The 20000-nt window shown below is 43.2% G+C and overlaps 1 protein-coding gene across 9 annotated transcripts in view; it reads right to left on the bottom strand.

The window, feature by feature from the left end:
• GTDC1 (glycosyltransferase like domain containing 1) overlaps nucleotides 1-20000 on the bottom strand; it is a 254561-nt gene that overhangs the window by 1635 nt on the left and 232926 nt on the right. For 8 of the 9 annotated variants that reach the window (XM_066633059.1, XM_066633058.1, XM_066633078.1 and 5 more), the window contains 2 exons: nucleotides 16769-16839; nucleotides 15958-16049 (listed from right to left, as the gene is read on the bottom strand). In XM_066633059.1, coding sequence (XP_066489156.1) covers nucleotides 15958-16049; nucleotides 16769-16839 — 163 coding nt within the window. Of the gene's footprint in view, nucleotides 1-2594; nucleotides 2630-15957; nucleotides 16050-16768; nucleotides 16840-20000 lie in introns of those variants that run through there. The other variant, XM_066633069.1, reaches the window with a different exon arrangement.

Raw genomic sequence — 20000 nt, forward strand, 5'->3', positions numbered from 1 at the left:
ACAGCAGGACATGTGCAAACATTTACTTCAAAATGTGACACTGTCATGAGGCTAAGCACAACTTTATTTGGAGACTCTAAAGAAAAATACTCATCATTAAGTAATTATGGCAGATTCAGTGGAGTTTGATACACAGAGAGATGTGTTCTACACCCAAAGTGAAGGTTCATTTGTGACACCACCCCAAACACCTAGGACAGTGGTTCTCGAACTTTTCTGGCTCACGGTTCCCCTGATCCTTGTAGCCATTGGCCACAGCTCCCCATTACAACACCTCACCTCAGTTACCCCCAAAATGGGGATAAAGGTGTTATAATTATAAACTCGAAATCAAAAAACAGCTGCCAGCACTCTGTGGCTGCAATCCTAACCACACTTACCTGAGAGTAAGCCCCATTGAACAAAATAGGACTTACTTCTGAGTAGACCTGGCTAGGATTGTGCCTTTTGTCTTACAATAGCAGCCAACAGAGTACCCCCCCCCCCAAAAAAAAGGAGGCAGGAGGAAAAAGGGGCATGGCTGAAAAGGAATGGGTATTTTTATTTTTTTAATCAATTTTTGGAGCAAAGCCATCAAGAGTGGGTTTTTTTTCTTTTTGAAGGGGGAGGAAAAAGAGAAAGGTGAAGATCCTTGGTTAAGCTGACACAGACCCCCCAAGCCTATGTAGGTCTACTCAGCAGTAAGTCCCATTTGAGTCAATGGGGCGTACTCCCAGGAAGGTGTGGAAAGGATTGCAGCCACACAGAGCAAGATTACAACTCACCCCAAAGTAGACGGGAGGGCATGCTCACACACATACACCCGCAACATGCAGATGCCACCCCTATTCCCCCAGGCAAGATGGAGGAATGCAGGCTGGGGCATTTGGACACCCCCCCCCCACTAAGAGCAGGCTGGGCTCCCGCCTTCCGAAATGGAGGAAAGCGCTGCGCTGCTTGTACTTACTCTTCCCTCCCAGTTTGAAGCCTGCCAGGAGTGCGCCCTAAGCTGGTGAGATGCAGCACCTCTGCCAATGCCCAGTCAAGCTTCTCTCCCACCTTCCCCCACCATGTTTCACACACCCTCCCCACCTCATGCTGTCCCACCCACCTCATTCACAGTTGCAGAAAAGCAGTAAGTCAGCAGGCAGCTGAGCAGAGCAGCTACAGCCACTTCTCTCCCCAGATGCCTCACAATGCCCCTGTCAGCTAGCCACGCCTCCCTAGGGAGGTGGGACGCACAGATTGAATACCTCAGTCCTAGGAGGAAACAACATGTGATACTGATGTTTGTTCAGTGATGTGAACTGGTTATTCCTCAGTTATAACACTAAAGGAACACGGAACAGACTCTGTTCAAGATTCCTGATTAGTTTCATCCCCTGTACTGCAAATAACCTCACTGTAGAAATGCAGATATCCTTTTTTTTTTGCTTATAGAATATGATAGCTTCATAGCACACAAAAGACACTCCCCCATAGCTCTTTAATCAGCTACAGAATGCAGCTCTCAGTGTCCCCCCCTTTTTTTAAAGTTGATCTAGCAACCTATCTTTTTGACTAATCAGAGCACTGCTTATCTGCATAAAACAATTCAGACTACTCATCCATCACTAAATAAGCATCCATTCCATCAAACATATCATGGCCATTTAGGGGTCCAATCCTATCCAACTTTCCAGCACTGATGCAGCTGCAATGCAACCCCAAAGTAAGGAACAAATGTTTCCATACCTCGAAGAAGCCTGCCTTTCCAAAACAGGAAGCAGTGCATACCCCATGGGCACGCATGCACCAGCACTGGAAAATTGGATAGGATTTGGCCCCTGTTTGGCAAACTACTGAGACCCAGTGCAGGAGCTTTGGATTATTCCTGCAAGTGAGCCAAGCCACACAGTATAGCAGACATCTTACCGAGGGTGAAATTAAACATATCAGGAAACTTCCTCAATCAGATCTCTCACTGTTCTTTTACATGCTTTAAATCAGCTGTGGGGAGGGGGCAATCTGGATAGGGGCTATGGCATGGAGGGAGATAGAGAGAAAGGATTAACATCCCCTGCCACCATGGTTCCCAAATGTTTTCAACTGTTGGCTCCCTTGACTGACTGGGCCATTGGCCACAGCTCCCCATTAGGGCTACAATCCTATACATTGTATAGCGTGGCCGATTTTTCGCGAGGATTCCGCAGCTCCCCTGGCTGGTTTCTGCAGTTCCCAGAGGAGCCACGGCTCACAGTTTGGGAACCACCACCCAAAGCTGCTCTTAGGCAAGAACAGTCAGATATTCCTATTACACTTCTTTTGCCCCCTTTGGGGACATTGCAGTGGGAAAAGGTTAGCCCCTCTCTCCACTGCCATACACTTCCTGATCCAGATCTCATCTCTCTCTTCGCAGCTGCTTTTAAGCAAAGAAAAAGATATCAAGAGTTCTGATCAATAGTTCGATCTTTGGCAAGGCACCTGCCTTTCTAGCATTGCATGGCTTGGCTCATTAACAGGAGTAATCTGAAGCTCCTGCTTTGTATCCCACAATACCTCTCTATGTGTGACTCCTGTAGTTGAGTGTGACCCAGCTGAAGACCAATGAAAGACAAATCATTTTGTGCAAGCATGTAGGAAGTGGTAATCAGTCTGTGACAAATTCACACTGGCAAGAGAAAACAGTGGAAAATCACATTAATACTGCCCCCTGCTCCTTGCGCTGTCACAAATAATAGCATAAATATGACCTTTAGTAAAATCTTGGCTCAATCTGGAGAGGTTTTACTTTCAACCTCTAGGCACACGTTCTGTTACACAACCAAGTGCTCCCATTTTGGGAGGAAGAGTCAGGCAACATAGACTTACGTTGGAGACGTTAAAAAACTCTCTGTAGAATGACAGAATTAAATAGTAGGAAGGAGGTCACCAGTGCCTTCTGCAATCTACTTTTTATGTCCCTTTTGTAAAATTAAATGATTATCCCTTTCCAAAACTATTTTCTTTCTTCCTCCCCATCGTGCCATGTTCCATGGACTCAATATATATTCAATTCTTACCCTATTCCCCAATGCGTTTAGATGCCCTTTCTCAAACATTTCCAACTCATCAGCCAGTTTTAATTCCCTCCCTGCAGAATGCTGGAAGCCTGTATTCCCAATATAGTTTTGCAGTAGAAAATTTGATGCCCTTGCTTTTAATACTGAAGGTTCTACTACTCATCACGGCTGCATGTCTTCCTACTGCACCTTTGAGTGTTCTTTATGTTTCACTAAACTTTCCCTTTCATTTTTGTCTCTGTGGGCTGCAACAAGGAGCACACCAGGGAATGAAGCTTGAGGCAGCCCTCCAATTGCGCACAGCCAACCTGACGCTGCACAGCCCATTCTCTGGATCCCTAGATAGCTGGTTGAGGAATGAGAATATGGCACAAAGCAGTAGCTCTAATATTTCCTGGTTTGTGTGCTAGCCTAGCTATCATTAGGATAACACTAGGAATCCCTTCTTTTTGCAGGAATGAGTAAAGAGAATGCCTCATAAGCAGCTGACCTTCTCCTCCACAGCTACACCCTGCTATGTGGATTTGGGGGTAACTCTCCAGCTCATTCTAGATTTAGCCTCTGTCTCGTTCTGCCCTAATGGCTGAGCTGCTGTGCATCCTGCATCGGTTTACAAAGCCATATCTGATTAGTACTTCCTAGACTATGAGGTATTGGTTCTTGGGACCCGCAGGGATAGCAAGGGGAGACAATGGTAGATATCTGAAGCATTACAAGAAAAAAAATATTAGTGACTGCCTTCCTGCCTGCCTTGTTTGTTCCATGCATCCTCCAGCTACTCCAGTCCAGGAAAACATAGGAAAGGAGAAAGAAGCAGCAAGAGCAGAAATTCTTACCTGGGGGTACCCATAACCCTTGAGGGTAGGAACGAAATGATGGGGGTATGGGACCTGATCTCTGAACAATTTTAATGATAGATTATATTCTTAACTATCACCACCATCAGTTCGGATTGAGAAATTCTGTTCCTAGTGTTCCATACATAAAGTAAAACCGAGCTATTGCTATCATTCGAAATCATGCTGGTACTAATCGGCCTCATGATGATTTCAACAGTCTAGCAAAAGGGGTATAGGGATGTATTGGGCAATCCATTGGAGGTCTATAATCATAAAAAAAGTTAAGAACTCCTGAGTTAGAGAAACAGAAATACTTGAGGTTGCAGGAGCATGTTTTGCTTTATTGATATGATTACACAGGCCTACAAAATTGAGGGTCAGAAAAGTTTTTCCCAAACTTTATGGTGGTTTGATATGAATTTGGGGTGCCGATTCTAAAAATGGCATCCGTTTTGCCCTATCACATCTAGTTTTGGAGATATAGTATAGCCTCATTAGTGAATGGTTCAAGCAGCTTCCTCATGAGCTTGAACCGTTCACTAAAGAGGCTATGCCGTGTCTCCAAAACTAGACGTGATAGGGCAAAATGGATGCCATTTTTGGAATCAGCACCCCAAATATACCAAGGAATTGGTGTAACATTTAAGGAAGCAAAATGTGTGTTGGCCTGTGTTATTTGCAAAGGAATCCATAGTCTAAAACAGGGATTTCCAAACTCTGGCCCACGGGCTGGATCTAGTCTACCAGAATTCTGGGCATGGCACAGTGGTGGTGAAGCCTTACCAATTTTCACACCATGTGATTGCAGAGTCTTGCGCCAGGGAGCAGCTTCCCCAAGAAATTGGGGCACAGAGCCATCTGGGGCCATTAGCAGTAGAAGCAGCTCCCTGATGCAAGGCTCTGCAATCACATGGGGTGAAAACTAGTTGCTGTGCATGAGAATAGCAAGGCTTTATCACTGCCGTGCCCAGAATGACCATTCTACGAAATTGGATCTGGCCCATGGGCCGGAGTTTGGAGACAGCTGGTTTAAAATGTTTAGAAGCCACTATTCTGAGCTAAACTTTCCTTGCTATCTCTTTTAAACATACATATTTGAAAAACATTCTGTGAAGGGCAAAATTGCTGGAGCACACTTGCTGGAGCACACAGGTCTGGATCTGGTCAGTGCCTAGATGGAAAATTACCCGGGAAGCCTATGTAAACCACACATGAAAAAGGTAGGTTATAAATGTTATCACCAACTTTCTTTCACTTATTCTAATTTCTTATCATTACATTAGGAAGCTATCCAATCATGTAGCTGTTTTCTACCTCCAAGTAACCCTTTCCACTCAGATATGTCTCCCAAAGAACATTCACATTTCTATCATACAACCCCTGTGCATTTCAAAGGATTCTTGGGCATGGTCTAGACTGCACCATATAACACCAGGCTAAGGACCCAATCCTATCCAACTTTCCAGCGGCAGTGCAGCCCCGAGGCAAGAGAACAAAAGTTCCCTTACCTTGTGGAGGCCTCCAGAACTACCTTCCCACCAAAAGGGTAGGGTAGGGTGTATAATGTACACCCCATTGGTGTGACTACACCAGAACTGGAAAGTTGGATAGGATTTGGCCCTAAACCTAGTAAACTTCACATTGCTGTAACTGAGAGTGCATCTTAGAACAGGTCCTAAAAGTACTGCAGCTGCACATAGCTAATGAAAAGTCACTAGCAATGGGTAAGCCATTCATGTCTATTCAGAAGTAAGTTCCATTAGAGTCAGTTGGGCTTACTGCCAGGAAAGTGTGGGTAGGATTGGGCTGTGAGGGAAACTTTGCAAGTGCAAAATAGAAAACTTTCCCCTTACCAGTTCAAGCCTCTTTGTTGGTCCTTTCTAGTGGGGGGGGGGGAGGCTGCCTTCTGGGGCTTTTGTTGCACTCCGGTCCCATTGGATCAGGACCCTTCTGGTGTCCTCACATTCTTTACCTGGCCTGACCACCAGCCAAGGCATGTGTGCTTACTCGTGAGTAAACGCTACGTGAAGCTGCTTTGCTTCCCATAGGGCTCCATACACTTGCAGCTGGGGGGGAGGGACCTCCTCCTCAGGTGTTTTTGGGGTTGCATTCATTGGATCAGGACCATTCTGATGTTGGAGTCTTCTCAGTCTGCCCTTTTGGACGGAGCAAGGCAAGGTCACCTACTCGCAAGTAAACGCAGCCACGTGGCTTCCTTTCCCTTCCCATAGAGCTGAACACACTTGCAGCTGGGAGGGGAAACCTCCTTCTTGGGTGTTTTTGGGAGGCAGCACTCTTTGGATCAGGACCACTCTGACGTTGTTGGAGTCCTCTCAGCCTGCCCTTTCCGACGGACTATGGCAAGTACGCCTACTCGCGAGTAAACGCGCGATACGGCTTACTTTCACTTTCTATAGGGCTTTGTGCATTTTTTCCTTCTGGTTTTTTGGCCATAACGTTTGAAGGAAAGGAGCGATCTCAACGGGGTTTTTTGCATTGTGTGCCAGTAATTCCACATCCAACAGTGTATGGCATGACGCGGTAGCTCATAAAGGCGTGATTTTAGCATGTTACCCCCCCAGGGCGTGTCATCCCCCAAGGCACCTTACCCGGTGCAGCCCGTACCTCCTGCACCCCCTAGCGACGCCACTGCCTGAAACAGCCTGAACACCACTGACCTTGTCTAAGAAAACAATGTTACGTGTTGTCTAGCACAGCACCTTCATAGCCCAATTCTAATTAATTTCCCAACACCGATGCAGCCGTGATGTAAGGGAATAAAAATTCCCTTATCTTGAGGAAGCTTCCGTGACTGCCTTCCACTGCAAGATGCAGTGCGTGCCCCATTGGCACAGCAGCACTGGTGTTAGAAAGTTAGTCAGTGACATTATTCTGGAAAGTGGTTCCCAAACTTTTTTGCACCAGGAATCACTTTTTAAAATAATATTCTATCAGGGATCACCTAGGGAGACTAAAAAAATGTTTCACTCTGCCAGCCACCCAAGCTTCTGTTTTTATCCTTTTTACTATGGTGGGAGGCCACCTTCAGGAGTGTTTGTTGAGCTCCACGTCCATCAGATCAGGACCATTCTAGTGGCCTTGCATATCCCCTCACCTGGCCTTTGATAAGAGCTGAGGCACATTTGCCTACTCAACAAACATCTGTGGATCAGTTTCACTTTCCATAGGGCTCAGTACATTTATTTTGTCAGCTTGGGGGGCAACTTCCTGCTTGAAAGTTTATGGGGCCTACATTCATAGAATAAAGACTATTCTGGTGGTGTTGCTCACAAAGGGCAACACAATCTGGGGGGAAAAAGATGCAAAAGAAACACCAGAAACATCCAGTGGAAAAGACACCATGCTGGGTTGAAGGAGGACAGTTGCTTTCCCACTGCTAAATATGTACATTCTGTTAATATAAGAGGACACCAATTTAGAAATAATCTGAAAAGTATGTCCCAAATTAGATATATTGATCTTTTGTTCTTAAAAGTTGTCCCAGAAAATGAGACTGCCAGTCAACTTTTTTTTGTTGTTGGGTTTGGGAAATACATATATTTTGAGCCACACACAGAAGAAAGTCTGCGTGGTCTTTTGCCAATAAAAATGAATCCAATAAAAGGAATCACTTTCCCTATTTTGCTTCTCCAGTTTTAGAGAGGGGAGGATATTAACATGTGTGCTGTTAGAGAAAAGGGTGTTGCTTTTGGATTTAACTGCCACTAAACCATGCAGCACGCTTGGAGCTCTGTGTTCTGATAGACATCAACATTCAGTAATACTTGGCTCCACTTTGTAACGAACAATGCACCCAAGGCTTTACCCACAACACATGCTTTTGTGCCTTATTGCTTAAGTTGATTGCCTTTTTGTAGCAAGTATAACTCTGCCTCCCTTTTGCCTCTAACTTTCTAACTTGGCACAAGCATTGCATATAATTGACAAACTAATGCAGTAATGCATTTGACTGCTTTAGATTATATTATTAATAAGCTTGCAGCAAAAGTACAAGGAGAGAAGGTAACCCAAAACTCACATTTTATAGAGTCTGGTGTTATTTTTTTTAAAAGCAACATCAAAAAAGAACAGTGGCCCTTTTTTCTGAGGACCTAAAATGTATAAAGAATGAAACATTCATCTTTGGTTATCAAGTTTTGTGTACTGGAATATCTCTCCATTTTGAACTTTAGATAACTAATAAAAAGAAAACATGTTTTGAAGAACCAGAGGCACCAGTAGCCATTAGCCATTATATTGTTACAGGATGGCCTGGAGGGGGTATCCCTTTCAGTCCCCTCCCCACCCCCCTCCTTACCCGCTCTGGTGAGTGTCTATGGGTGCATTGGCATGCAGGAGGCTTCTATGGCCTCTCCACCAGCAGGCCCACTGCACAGGTGAGTGGAGGCTGTTTTGCAACTGCCTGTAAAGCACCCTCCACTAGCACAACACTAGTTACAGAAGCAGCGCTAGGAGGGATAGAACTGGGCTGTAAATGAAATAAAAAATCTTATTTTTAACTTTCACTATGGCTGGTTTATAAATCTAAACAAAGAACAAAATAAAAGTCTCCTAAAGACCAACTACCACTGTGTTTGAAGATGAATGCATGTATGTAGGGGTACATAGTTAAAATACTGCTCAGCTTTGCAAAATAACAACAGTCATCGTCATATCCAGTCCTAAATGTGGGCTTGATGACCTAACTTAGGATGCATGCAGTAATGTTTCAGTCAGATATGATAACCTGGAAGAGCCCGGCTCAAATCCTTACTCAGTCATGGACCTTGCTGGGTGACCTTGGGCCAGTCACTATCTCTCTGCCTGCCTACCTCTCAGGGTTGTTGTGAGGGCAAAAGGAGGGGAGGAACCAAGTGAACCACTCTGTGCTCCTTGGAGGGAGTTATAAATATGTGAAAAATAAAAAATAAAATATGTACAGTGAAACCCACTATAGCTTTTGAGTGGTGGGGGGAGTGAAAATTGTGGAAACTTTATATTCTTTATGGAATCTTTGGAAAAACATCTGCTGTGCTAGTGGACTCTGGGCCAAACTAGACATGACATTAATCACGTCATTTGGCTCTTTGTGGTGTTTCTGTGGGTTTTTTGTGTGTGTGCCAATCGCAGCTTCCCTCCCAAAGCAAATAGAAGCTGTGGAGCTCCACAACCCAGATCTTAACCACAGCAAAGGCAAAGGGTTAAAGGCTCCCATTATGGTTCCAATCCTGTTTGGGTCCTCGCGTGCTGTTATTTAGCAAACAAAAATCAAACACGCAGAGCCAAACAGTGTGATTGAAGCCACATCAAGTTTGGCCAGGCTTCACCATCAGCAGGGATGTGCTTTTAGAAATCCTAGAAGGAATATAGCCTTTCCACACCCTTTCCTCCCCCTCCAAAGAGAGTCCTAGTGGATTGTGCCCTACATACAGGTACCTATGTACAGTGGTGCCTCGCAAGACGAATGCCTCACGCAACGGAAAACTCGCAAGACGAAAGCGTTTTGCGATTTTTTTGGTGACTCGCAAGGCGAATTTTTCTATGGCCGTGCTTCGCAAGACGAATTTTTTTCCTTTTTTGGTTTGTTTTAAATCGCACTTCGCAAGACGAAAATTTCGCAAAACGAAACGACTCGCGGAACGAATTAATTTGTATTGTACTGGACTGACCAAGAACACCATCTTAATAATACTGTGCAAAGCTAGGACATACTGTGCACATGCTTGGATATGGAATTCTTGGCGGCTGCTCCATAGCTAGAGGTCTCCTGTCCCTTGGAGAACCGGCAACATCAAAATATCTTTCACAAACATTGCAAGATAACTTTTTAAAAAATGAGTTGGTTTTTGGTAGTACAAATTAAACAAGGGTAGGAAACGGGATCAACGTTTTGTTACCTTCACTCTTTTTCACTGCAATGACTGCAATAGAAATTGCAATATTTCTATAAATACTGTTGCTTACCCAGAAGTTTTGGGATCAGGTGAGTTTTAAAAAAAGTAAATAAATTTAAACATGCAGAATTACAGTCATTTGGAAAGGTGGACGAGCGAGTGTACATAAAACTACAAGGACCCCTGGCTGCAGCGTTGGGCGGGGGGCGGGGGGGGGTAAGTGCTGCCTTTACTTTTAAAAGGTAGCCCAATTCTAACTTGCGCTGACTAAGCAACTGTGCTGACTGGCTGCTATATCCAGCACAGGTTTAGAGGTGTGCAGCACAAGTGCTGCTGCGCAACTCAGAGCAAGGAGATATTTATCCCCTTATCCTGTGTTGTGTGCCAGCTACCCCATGGAGCTATCTGGATCTGCACCATCAGCAAAATTGCTGGCACATATCTGAGCAGCCCGGTGTAACACCAGGTTGGCCAGGGAGCATGGCAGGATCCGGCTTAAGAGCCCAATCCTATCCAACTTTCTAGCACTGGTGCAGCCTCAATGCAGCCCCGAGGCAAGGGAACAAATGTTCCCACACCTTGAGGAGGCCTCTGTGACTGCTACCCCAACACAGGAAGCAGTGCATACTCTATTGGCACTGGAAAATTGGATAGAATTGGGCTCTAAGTTGCCTAGGCCAGTCCTATGCCCCTCCTGTGCCCTATTTGCCCTCCCCCCACCCCAAAACACCCCCATTCTGCACTGACTCTAAAAGAGAATATGCATTATGGCACGTTTGCGACACTCCTGGGCTTATGCAAGGGACTTGAGTTGGCTCAACTGCTTATGTGGATTGCGCCCTGGATCTCAGGGAGCAACCCTTTTATTATTATAAAGAAGAAGAAGAAGATCTATATTGTCCACAGAACTCTGTGGAAACCTCTGAGAAATGACCCAGCCTCTCTTGCCTTTCATTGTTATACTTTTATTTTGAGTTGACTGTATTTGAATTTTAACTGTTATTTATTATGGCTGGGACTGAGATAATCCCTTGCGCGAGCAGCAAGCTTTTCACGTGCACAAGATGGTCTTCTTGCCTGATCTGTGCAGATTTCCCTTGCTTATTTTAGCAACCCCCAAGGGTAGCATCAGAGGTGGGTCAGGCCAGGCACTAATAGAGGATCCACACCCATTAGACAGCCAATCTGGCTGGGCTAATTCCTCTAACCTCAATACCAACAGCAGCAGCACCCAATGCATGGCCAGGGACAGGTGGTGCTTCCATGCTGAGGGCCAGTTTCAGGTTTTGCCCCAGCAACTTGGCTGTGCACTGGTACTGCCCCCCTTGTCATGCCCCAAGCCATTTCAGAGTGGTCTTTTCTCTCAGAAATGGCTTGGGGGGGGGGCTTTAGTGAAAATGAGGACATAGTTGTGTTGCATGAGTAGAATTCCACTCATGCTTTCCTTGCCCCAGACCTACTTTTTATGTTTGTTTTAAGAACATAAGAACAGCCCCACTGGATCAGGCCATAGGCCCATCTAGTCCAGCTTCCTGTATCTCACAGCGGCCCACCAAATGCCCCAGGGAGCACACCAGATAACAAGAGACCTCATCCTGGTGCCCTCCCTTGCATCTGGCATTCTGACATAGCCCATTTCTAAAATCAGGAGGTTGCACATACACATCATGGCTTGTAACCCATAATGGATTTTTCCTCCAGAAACTTGTCCAATCCCCTTTTAAAGGCATCCAGGCCAGATGCCATCACCACATCCTGTGGCAAGGAGTTCCACAGACCAACCACAAGCAGTTTCTGAACTGAAAGCCACTCAAAAGACAGGGCATTAACATTTTGAATCAACCTAACAAACAAACAAAATCTACATAGGACAGCCTTTCATCTTCATAGTCCCATTTCTTGTTCACATGAAAGAGTGACAAAATGGAACAGATTTATTCAGTCTCCACAGTGTGATCCCACATTAAAGGAGTTTGGGGAGTGAAATATTTTTTTTCCTACATCAAGGCTTTGTATTGGGAGCTAAAGCTGACCTCGTCCAAAAATATTCATTTTTTCCCACCTGTGCCATTCACCGCTGCCACTCTACTACAAGCAATTAAAAACTTGCATTCAGCAGGAGTTATTAACGTGCTATCCAAAGTGATGTGATAAACTATCCCACGTCTGTGGCAGTAACTCTACAGATAAATAATTCAGTAAGGAGTACATTCTCCAAAGGAGACTCTAGAAGCCAATGAAGCATTTTACTTAGCAGGCCTTGCACAAAGCACATGGATCCTCTTCCTGCACCACATTTTGGAAATTCAACCCCTTAATATCAATATTTGTCCTTGCTGCACTAGGTTTTAAAAGCCCTCTGGCATTTCTTGTATGCAAGAGCTACAGATCCACAGCCTTGAGAAAGGCAATCCATGTGAAACAAAGCTATTTAACTGCAGCTGAAGAAAAGAGGGAATGTCAAGGTAAAAATTTAAGGATTTTTTTCTCTTTGAAGCCTCCACGTATAGCTATGCAATAGTATTGACTCAAGAAGTAATGTTGAGCACTGGAAGTGTTCAGTCAGCATTTTAAACTATTATGAGCTACCTTCTGAACCATTGCCAAGTTAATAGACAATGAAAGATAATGAGCTTGAAATTGGGTGTTAAATTGCATTTTTGGTTCTCTCCTTTTTTTTCTTCAAGTTTAACCATTTCCTGCAGAAACAACATTCTCGTTTGGTCTGTCCTTATGTAAATGTCCATTTTTAGGTCACAGACAAAATCAAAAGCATACAGAATGGAATTATCTCATTTTGTGGCACAGATGTGCTGCATGGGGCAAGGAAAGTATAAAAAAATTCATCTGAGGGACGAAATACTTCCAAAAGAGGGAGAAAGCATTATATGGCTCTTTTATCCTGGAAAGCATTGCTTGGGAATCTGTCAGTGGCTTAACAGGAGTGTTACCAGTTATTTTTTTGGCTCAGTTAGATATTAGTATCCTAGCACAAAGAACATCACAAGTTTGTTTGGTTAGGGTCCATGCTACCCTGAAGTTCTGTGGTGTAAGTTCCTCAGAAATGAATAAGAGATGAACAAAAGCATCAGAAGGTATAACCCACTCAAATGTTTGTGTAAGCCCCACTGAAACAAATAAAAGTTGTTCAAGAGAATAAAATGCCATAATCCCACAGAAAATTCTCTGACACAACCATTGAAATGAATGGGACTTGTGCAAGACCAGGAACAGAACAATGGACTGCAAAGCTCTCATTTGTTTCAAAGAACCTTTTCGCAGGAGAATTTCTCAGTTAATTGTGCCTTTGTCTGCTTAAACGTGTCTTCATCGTCTTCCAAATGCTGAGAGCAGCTAACATCATGCTTTAAAGACAGAATAATATAAATATTGAAATGGCACATGGAAGATGTAGCAAGCCCGAATACACTCCCTCACAAGTGAAATGTCAACCTACCCAAAGGGCCTTACATTGCACTCAATGGACATTAAGCTCTGACTCCAGCAAGCCAGAGGAAGGAAGTACTGTATCTATATCACAGCTGCCAAGAATGTCCCTTTATACACACAGTTGTCAATTCAAGCTGGTGTATGTCTGTCACTACAGTACTAACAAATCCTTATTTTATTAAGAATTATAGTTCAGCATAGGCACGGATGGCCATCCACAAAGTGGACAATGTGGCTCACAATGAGTGGCACACTGCAGGGAGAAGCAAGCAGACTTAGAGTGCCCTTCATCCCAAGTCTGCCACCGTCTCCCTCCCTGCCACCGTCTCCCTTCAGCCTGCTGTGGATGAAAACTCTGATTTGCTTCCCAGTCACTAAAATCAAGTGGGAAGTAGATCAGAAGGCAGCAATTCATTTCCCTACCCTTGCTCCTTCCTTGCTTAGCAATCCATTTCCCTACCTTTGCTTTAAACAAAACAAGAAGTACAGGAGCTCCCAGGATATCCTGCACTTCCTGTTTTGTTAACAATGTCCATGCAAAGAAGGAACGAGGTGAGAAGATTACAGGTTGGAGGAGCTGCAGTGGTAGTGGCTTCGTGTCAGTTGGGGGATCACCTTGGGCATCCCTGAACACAGACAAGGAAGTAGTTCCATAAGGTAGGAATGTAAACATCCACATGTGCATGTTGAGTTTTGCCTGAAGACTATCAAGCGCTAATACAGATCACAGACAGTCAATGTAATGTCTCACCAGTGGGTCCCTCTTATCCAAACAAGAGGTTCAAACAAAGCAAGGATTGTCAGTTTCCCATTTATGGAAACTAAATTAATGACTGTAACCTCACATTCCTTAGGTTACACAACCTACAGTTGTAAAGGCTAGGTCAGGGCAAAGCAGGAAGGGCAAGCAACTAGACCAGGACAGGCAGCAGATTGCACTGAATTCTGTGGAAGAAATATAGGACACCCCTTACCCTCCAGCTCAGCCAGCAGAAGCACTTTTTCATCACCTCAGAGTATCAGGCAGCTTTGGCTGGTGGACAGGAACAGCTCCTCTCTCTCAACCTTGGGGGATGAAAAGCTGCTGCCACTGGCTTTTGCCCAGGGTGGATCCCCATTCTTCAAACCAAAGTCTAGTGGGTGGTGTCACGAGGGAAGGAAATGTTCAAGCAAGTTGGGATGGACCTGCCCCGGTTAAGCCCTCATGTCATCTGGGTCCCACCTGTGGTGCTGAACCTGTGGCATATGGGAAACATGCTGTTTATGTGAAAAGCAGTAACCCCATATCTCCTCTTCTTCCTCCCCTAGAAATCTAGTTAATATAAAATATGTGATATGATGTCATCACATGGTGAATTTTTCTGATCCTGATCTATTCCATTGGCTGCCACTTTAGGGGGCAGGGAAACTCACAACTGTGAATACTGTACTGTATTCACAACTGTGAATAATGAATATTGCCTCAGCCAGATTGTTCCCTAAATTCTAAGGTATCTCTTTACTAGTTGTGTTTCGCAACCAGAAGTCAATCAGTTGGAATCTATTATTCTTATGGAATTTCCTAGCAATGTGTGGGATATGTGTGTCCTGTTCCCTTTCCTGTATTTTTTTTTTCAGTCAAAACTGCAACAAAAGTGAATTTTTAAAAATGAAATTAAACTTTTCCCCCAATTTCTTTTTTAAAAATTATTATCAAAATTGTGTGTTTGCACAAGTATTTTAACAAATGAAATACTTGTAAAAAAGTGACTTGTGCATTTTTGAAATTTAGATTGTTTTCCCCAAAATATTCCACATACACAGATATGGTGGTTTTTTGGTTGCAAAATCCTTTACCGACGTTTTGAAATCTGGATTTCCTGTTGAAATTAAAATGACATGTAACACAAGGAATATTTATTTTATTTATTAATAGTTTATAGCTTTCTTTCCCCCATCACACTGTTTGAGGGGGGCAAGTATCAACATAACAGGGCAGAATGGAGGAATCTGCCAACACTACTTGCAGTGCTATGACATCATGTTATGTCATTTTGTTTTACTAAATGATACAGGAAAAAAAGAACAGAAGATACAGCCTTGCTATTTTGGGCAATAGGCCTACTGCATGTCATATCATCTAGTTAGGTATGCTTCTTAAAAGTCTGTCACCAAACCTTAACATATTCATATGCACGGAAACTTGTTTATGACTGATCAACATTAAATGTATAAATGCACATGAACACTTCAAAGTTGTGGCAATAATAGATGAAGTAGTCTCTCAAATGAGCAGAACAGCCTAGAAGAGAAGCAGTAGAGGAATAGCCATCTGGTCAGTCACCTGAACATGTTGACCAACTGATATTAAATAAAGATGGGAAGGTAGAATTCCTCATTAGTTTAATGGTAGGATCCTTCTTTTACTTTCCTTTTCAACTAATGAATTAAATTAATCCAGGTTCATTTTTATAAGCCTCTGGGGTCCAAACATGGAGGACAGTCATTTTAGAAAACAATAAATTAAAAAAAGCATGTAGCATGCATTAAGTGCACGTATTTCATAAGACCCTAGGTTAATACAACTGGCATCTAGTGTAATTAATCCTTGTTAGTATAACAACTAATATCCCTCCCTAGCATGTTTCCTTTAAACATTAGGATATTAATTAAATGTTTTCTGGTTTTCTCTCCTTTTTGAGGAGGAGGAATTTTTTTTTGTCTGCATTCTTCAATGCAGCATAATGCCGTGTAATACTTGCTCTGAATAAATACCTTATAGAGATGTTTCCTTACAATATCTGGTTTCTTGCAGAAATTCCGAAGCCTTTTAAAAAGCTGTTCAGGTGTAGAATACAGATATTCAGCTGCAGGAAAAACAGATACATTTTTAATGAAACAAAAACCTCAAAGCACACACTCGATATTAGTCACTTTACTAATTAAAAATGCATATTGCTCTGTGCCGCCTCGTGTTTTACATTATTTAAGCATGATTTTATAAGGTTACCTCAGCTCACAAGGATGTTTAATGCTAAATAAGACTGTGTAGTTGTGCTGTTTAGACATCTCCTTTGGGTGATTAAAATACATTATTCTAATGTAACACAATGCATATGTGAGACATTTAGCGATGAGATTTTTCAAAGGACTGGTACTACATTAGTGTGTATCCTGTAGCAGGGTTGCATATTATTAAGTATTAAATTGTTTAAATAATTTGGTATGATTTTTTTTTAGGCCTCAATTTTTCTCTCTGTATATCATTAAAAAAAAAATCTGCAAGCGATCACAACCGAGCGACCTTTTTAATAAAAAAAATCTATCATTATAGACTGTGTATGCTAACAATGAAGAATGCTATTTCAAAACTTGCTTTTGTGTTATCTTGAAAGAACAGATGGTAAATATAAACTTAGTCTAATGTATTAAAACACATTAAAAAAATTCCTTAGCGCTAACATGGGAGCTTGCCAAATAAACAATTCCTGTTGCTTAAGTTTATTCTCAAACTTTGCATTTTAGAATTAATCATGCATTAAAACCCAGACAGGGAAAGAAAAAGAAGGAATAGGCAGGAAGCTACCTGGAAATATTTCTGGATAGACCAAAGCTTTGGGGCAGAGTGGATAACAGCCACAGTACACGGCTTCTATCCTGCAAGAGGGAAAAAAGTACAGATTATTTACTATTATTACATTACTGAGCCCCAAAATGAGATTTGGGCCAACAGCACAGAAGTTGGCTGCAACAATCGTATTCCCTGTACATCAGTGTAATCTCCCTAAATGCCAAAGTTGCTCTTTTCAAAGATAATTTTATTGATCACATGAATTGCATAGAACAGAACAACGAGCATATGTTTTGTTTCTCTGAATAAATCAAAGCACGGCTCTCCATTTTTTCTGCGTGTGTGTGTGCATGCAGTCTTTTTTTAAATACTGCTTAACACGTTTTTATAATCAGCAGACAGGCACTTGCAACAACACAATAACGCATGGGCAGCTTTTCTCTACGGCAGTTGGGGAGAAGTAGGGAAACTCACCATATTCTTTCGCAAAATGCTGTCAAACATAAACAGCGATGAACTGGCACAACAAAGCAATCCATATAACCCAGCAACTGGTTACATTGAAGATGCTTTTGAATCAATGCGAAACTCTGCACTGGAACACAGCAATTGGTTGTAACCCTGTGAGGAAAAGATCCATGCTTCCTAGGCACAGGTGAGGGTGCAGGAAGTTGATTGCAAGCTTAGCAGGTCTTGTATCAAAATCCCCAAAGATGTTTTAAATATGGATAACTTGGGAGCTCTGTGGCTGCGTGGATGTGTTTGCGTGTGTGAATATTATTTGCTGTGAACAAGGAACTGATGAAAAAGCTTCAGTGCAAGTGCTGACTTGGCATGGCCACGCACCTTTCAGCTGTGACCATTATCTTTATGTAAAGAAATTCAGTGACTCTCCGCAAACACTGCATAAGAGAGTCTGACAATGCATAATAGATTGAACCCACTTAGCTATACACGTATGCCTATATACTTTTAATTACTAATTACAAGCTAACCTTTCCCTGTTAATACACTACCCTAGTACTCCTTTGTCAGTTTTCTTTAAAAAAAAAAGTGATTTGCTGAGAGGCACATTCGAGCCACACATTTACAACTGCTTTCCACAGCATCAACAGTCAAATACCATATGATTTAAAAAAAAAACAATGCTAGAGAATATTCATAGCCAAGTAGGTTGTTAATATTTGCATGCTATCATGAGGATGAGTTACAACAGTGACTATTTCCGCTTCTCCTTCTTCCATCTCCCTCTGCCCCATAATGGCCATACATCTGACATGTAATAAACTTTAAAGATAAAACTGTAAATTATGTTGCCCAGAAATTAGGCAGCAGAGTTGAAACCACTTTTTAAGATATGCTTATTTTATGAGATTCATTTAATAGTATCCAACATGTTGGAGAAATTTTTTCTCCCTCTCTCTACTGGAATTTCAGCATCCACCTCCTCTTCATGCAAACTGAAAGCAGTATCAACATTCACCTTACTGGATATACAACAGCAACAACAACAAATCTGTGTGCTTTATTTCCTTTTCACTCATTGAATATATCTCAGCATTTTCACCTGTTGTTTATTCTCTCTCTCTGTTTTTCTCTTATGATAAAGGGCCCATTACATTTGGGACATTCATCAAACACGGGTGTCCTACACTGGCAGCATCACACTCACAGGTATTTCACATGGCCTCCTCCATAATTACACTACAGGTGAAGCCTATCTCCACAACAACCCAGGATGAACACAACCCCAGTCTGGTTCTGTCTATGTTGATGGGGGACAAGTGCTCATGAAGACATTTGACAAATAGACCAATCCCACCCAACATTCCAGTTCACCTGCAGCGCAGCCCCAACATAAGGGAACAAATGTTCACTTACTTGGAAGAGACCTCTGTGACTGCCCCCCCACCGCAGGACACAGCGTGTATCCCACTGGCACAGCTGCATCAGAATTGGAAGGTTAGATAGTATTGAGCCCAAGGTGTGATACCCTAAAGGTAGGATCTGTGAGGCTGTGACATGGACATTCACATCTTTTCAAATGAAAATAAACATCACAACTAAATTGCAAATGCAGCTTACAGCCCAATCCTGAGCTGCTCGGAGCTGCGGGACCTGGCGGCTCCCTGGTGGGCTCCCGCCAGATCCAGAGCCTCCTGCGCTACCGCATGAGGCTCCTCAAGAGAAGGGAACTTTTGTCCCCTTCCCCCGGGTAAGGGAAGCAGCCCTGCAATTGGGGGAAGCAGCCCTGCAATGGGCTACTCACTTTAGCGGCGATTGTTTGGTCGCCGCTAAAGTGAAGGCACTCATGTTGGGCGCGCAGCCCTCCACGAGCGCCTAGGATCCTGCGGAGCTTGGCTCCACGGATCCGCCTCTCCCCCACCCCCTGGAACACCCCTGAGCATGCCTCCCCCCTTCCCGGAATGCCTGCACCACAACCCCGACCACGCCCCCATTCCCCAGCCCAGTGGTCGCAGGGACCACCGAGCCGCGGAAAGCGGGCGCCCGTCAGGCAGTGGCTCAGCGCCGGCCAGAGCTGAGCCACCTCCAGTGGGAGCCCGGCAGTAAGTCCCACAAACATGCCTTACAGCACGTTTGCGACTGTAGTCCGCACCACACCATCCAGTCAACATTTGCCAGAAATTACAAGCACTTTGACTGACAGGAAGGGGTGAATGGGGATTATGGAAGAACATATGAACATCTTATTCCCACACTCACCATGAGTGCTGTACACTTGTCCACCTATGCGGTGGGGGGAATAGGTAGAATAGATCACTAATGAAGGAACTTCTACACATATGTGCTGCACCCACAAGGCGGACTGAATCTGCTCTATATCTTTTACTGAAGGCTAATGTCACAAAAAATAACTGATGATTTATTTTTGATATGTCGTGTGTTAAAGTGCAGAGAATTTTAAAGATGTCTTTTCTTGCAAGAAAAGAACCATGAGAATTTTAATGCCACCCTAGAACATAAAATTATATAAAAGCAAGGGATTTTCAATTAATTTCCTTCCAAGAAACAGAACAACAGGTCAAAGTGCAACTATAGTCATCTTTAAAGCATATAATATCACCCTCCCAAGGAACTCAGTCTGTTTCACAAATTAGTAAAATCCAGAATTAAATATTTATGTAATTTGACAGATAAAAGGTAGAATTTTGAATTTAATTCTTTCATTTGAACATGACCCTACATGCTGATGTAAAAATAAACAACAACTGCTAACATATTCCCA

The sequence above is a fragment of the Tiliqua scincoides genome, chromosome 1, assembly GCF_035046505.1.
Source record: "Tiliqua scincoides isolate rTilSci1 chromosome 1, rTilSci1.hap2, whole genome shotgun sequence".
NCBI lineage: Eukaryota > Metazoa > Chordata > Lepidosauria > Squamata > Scincidae > Tiliqua > Tiliqua scincoides.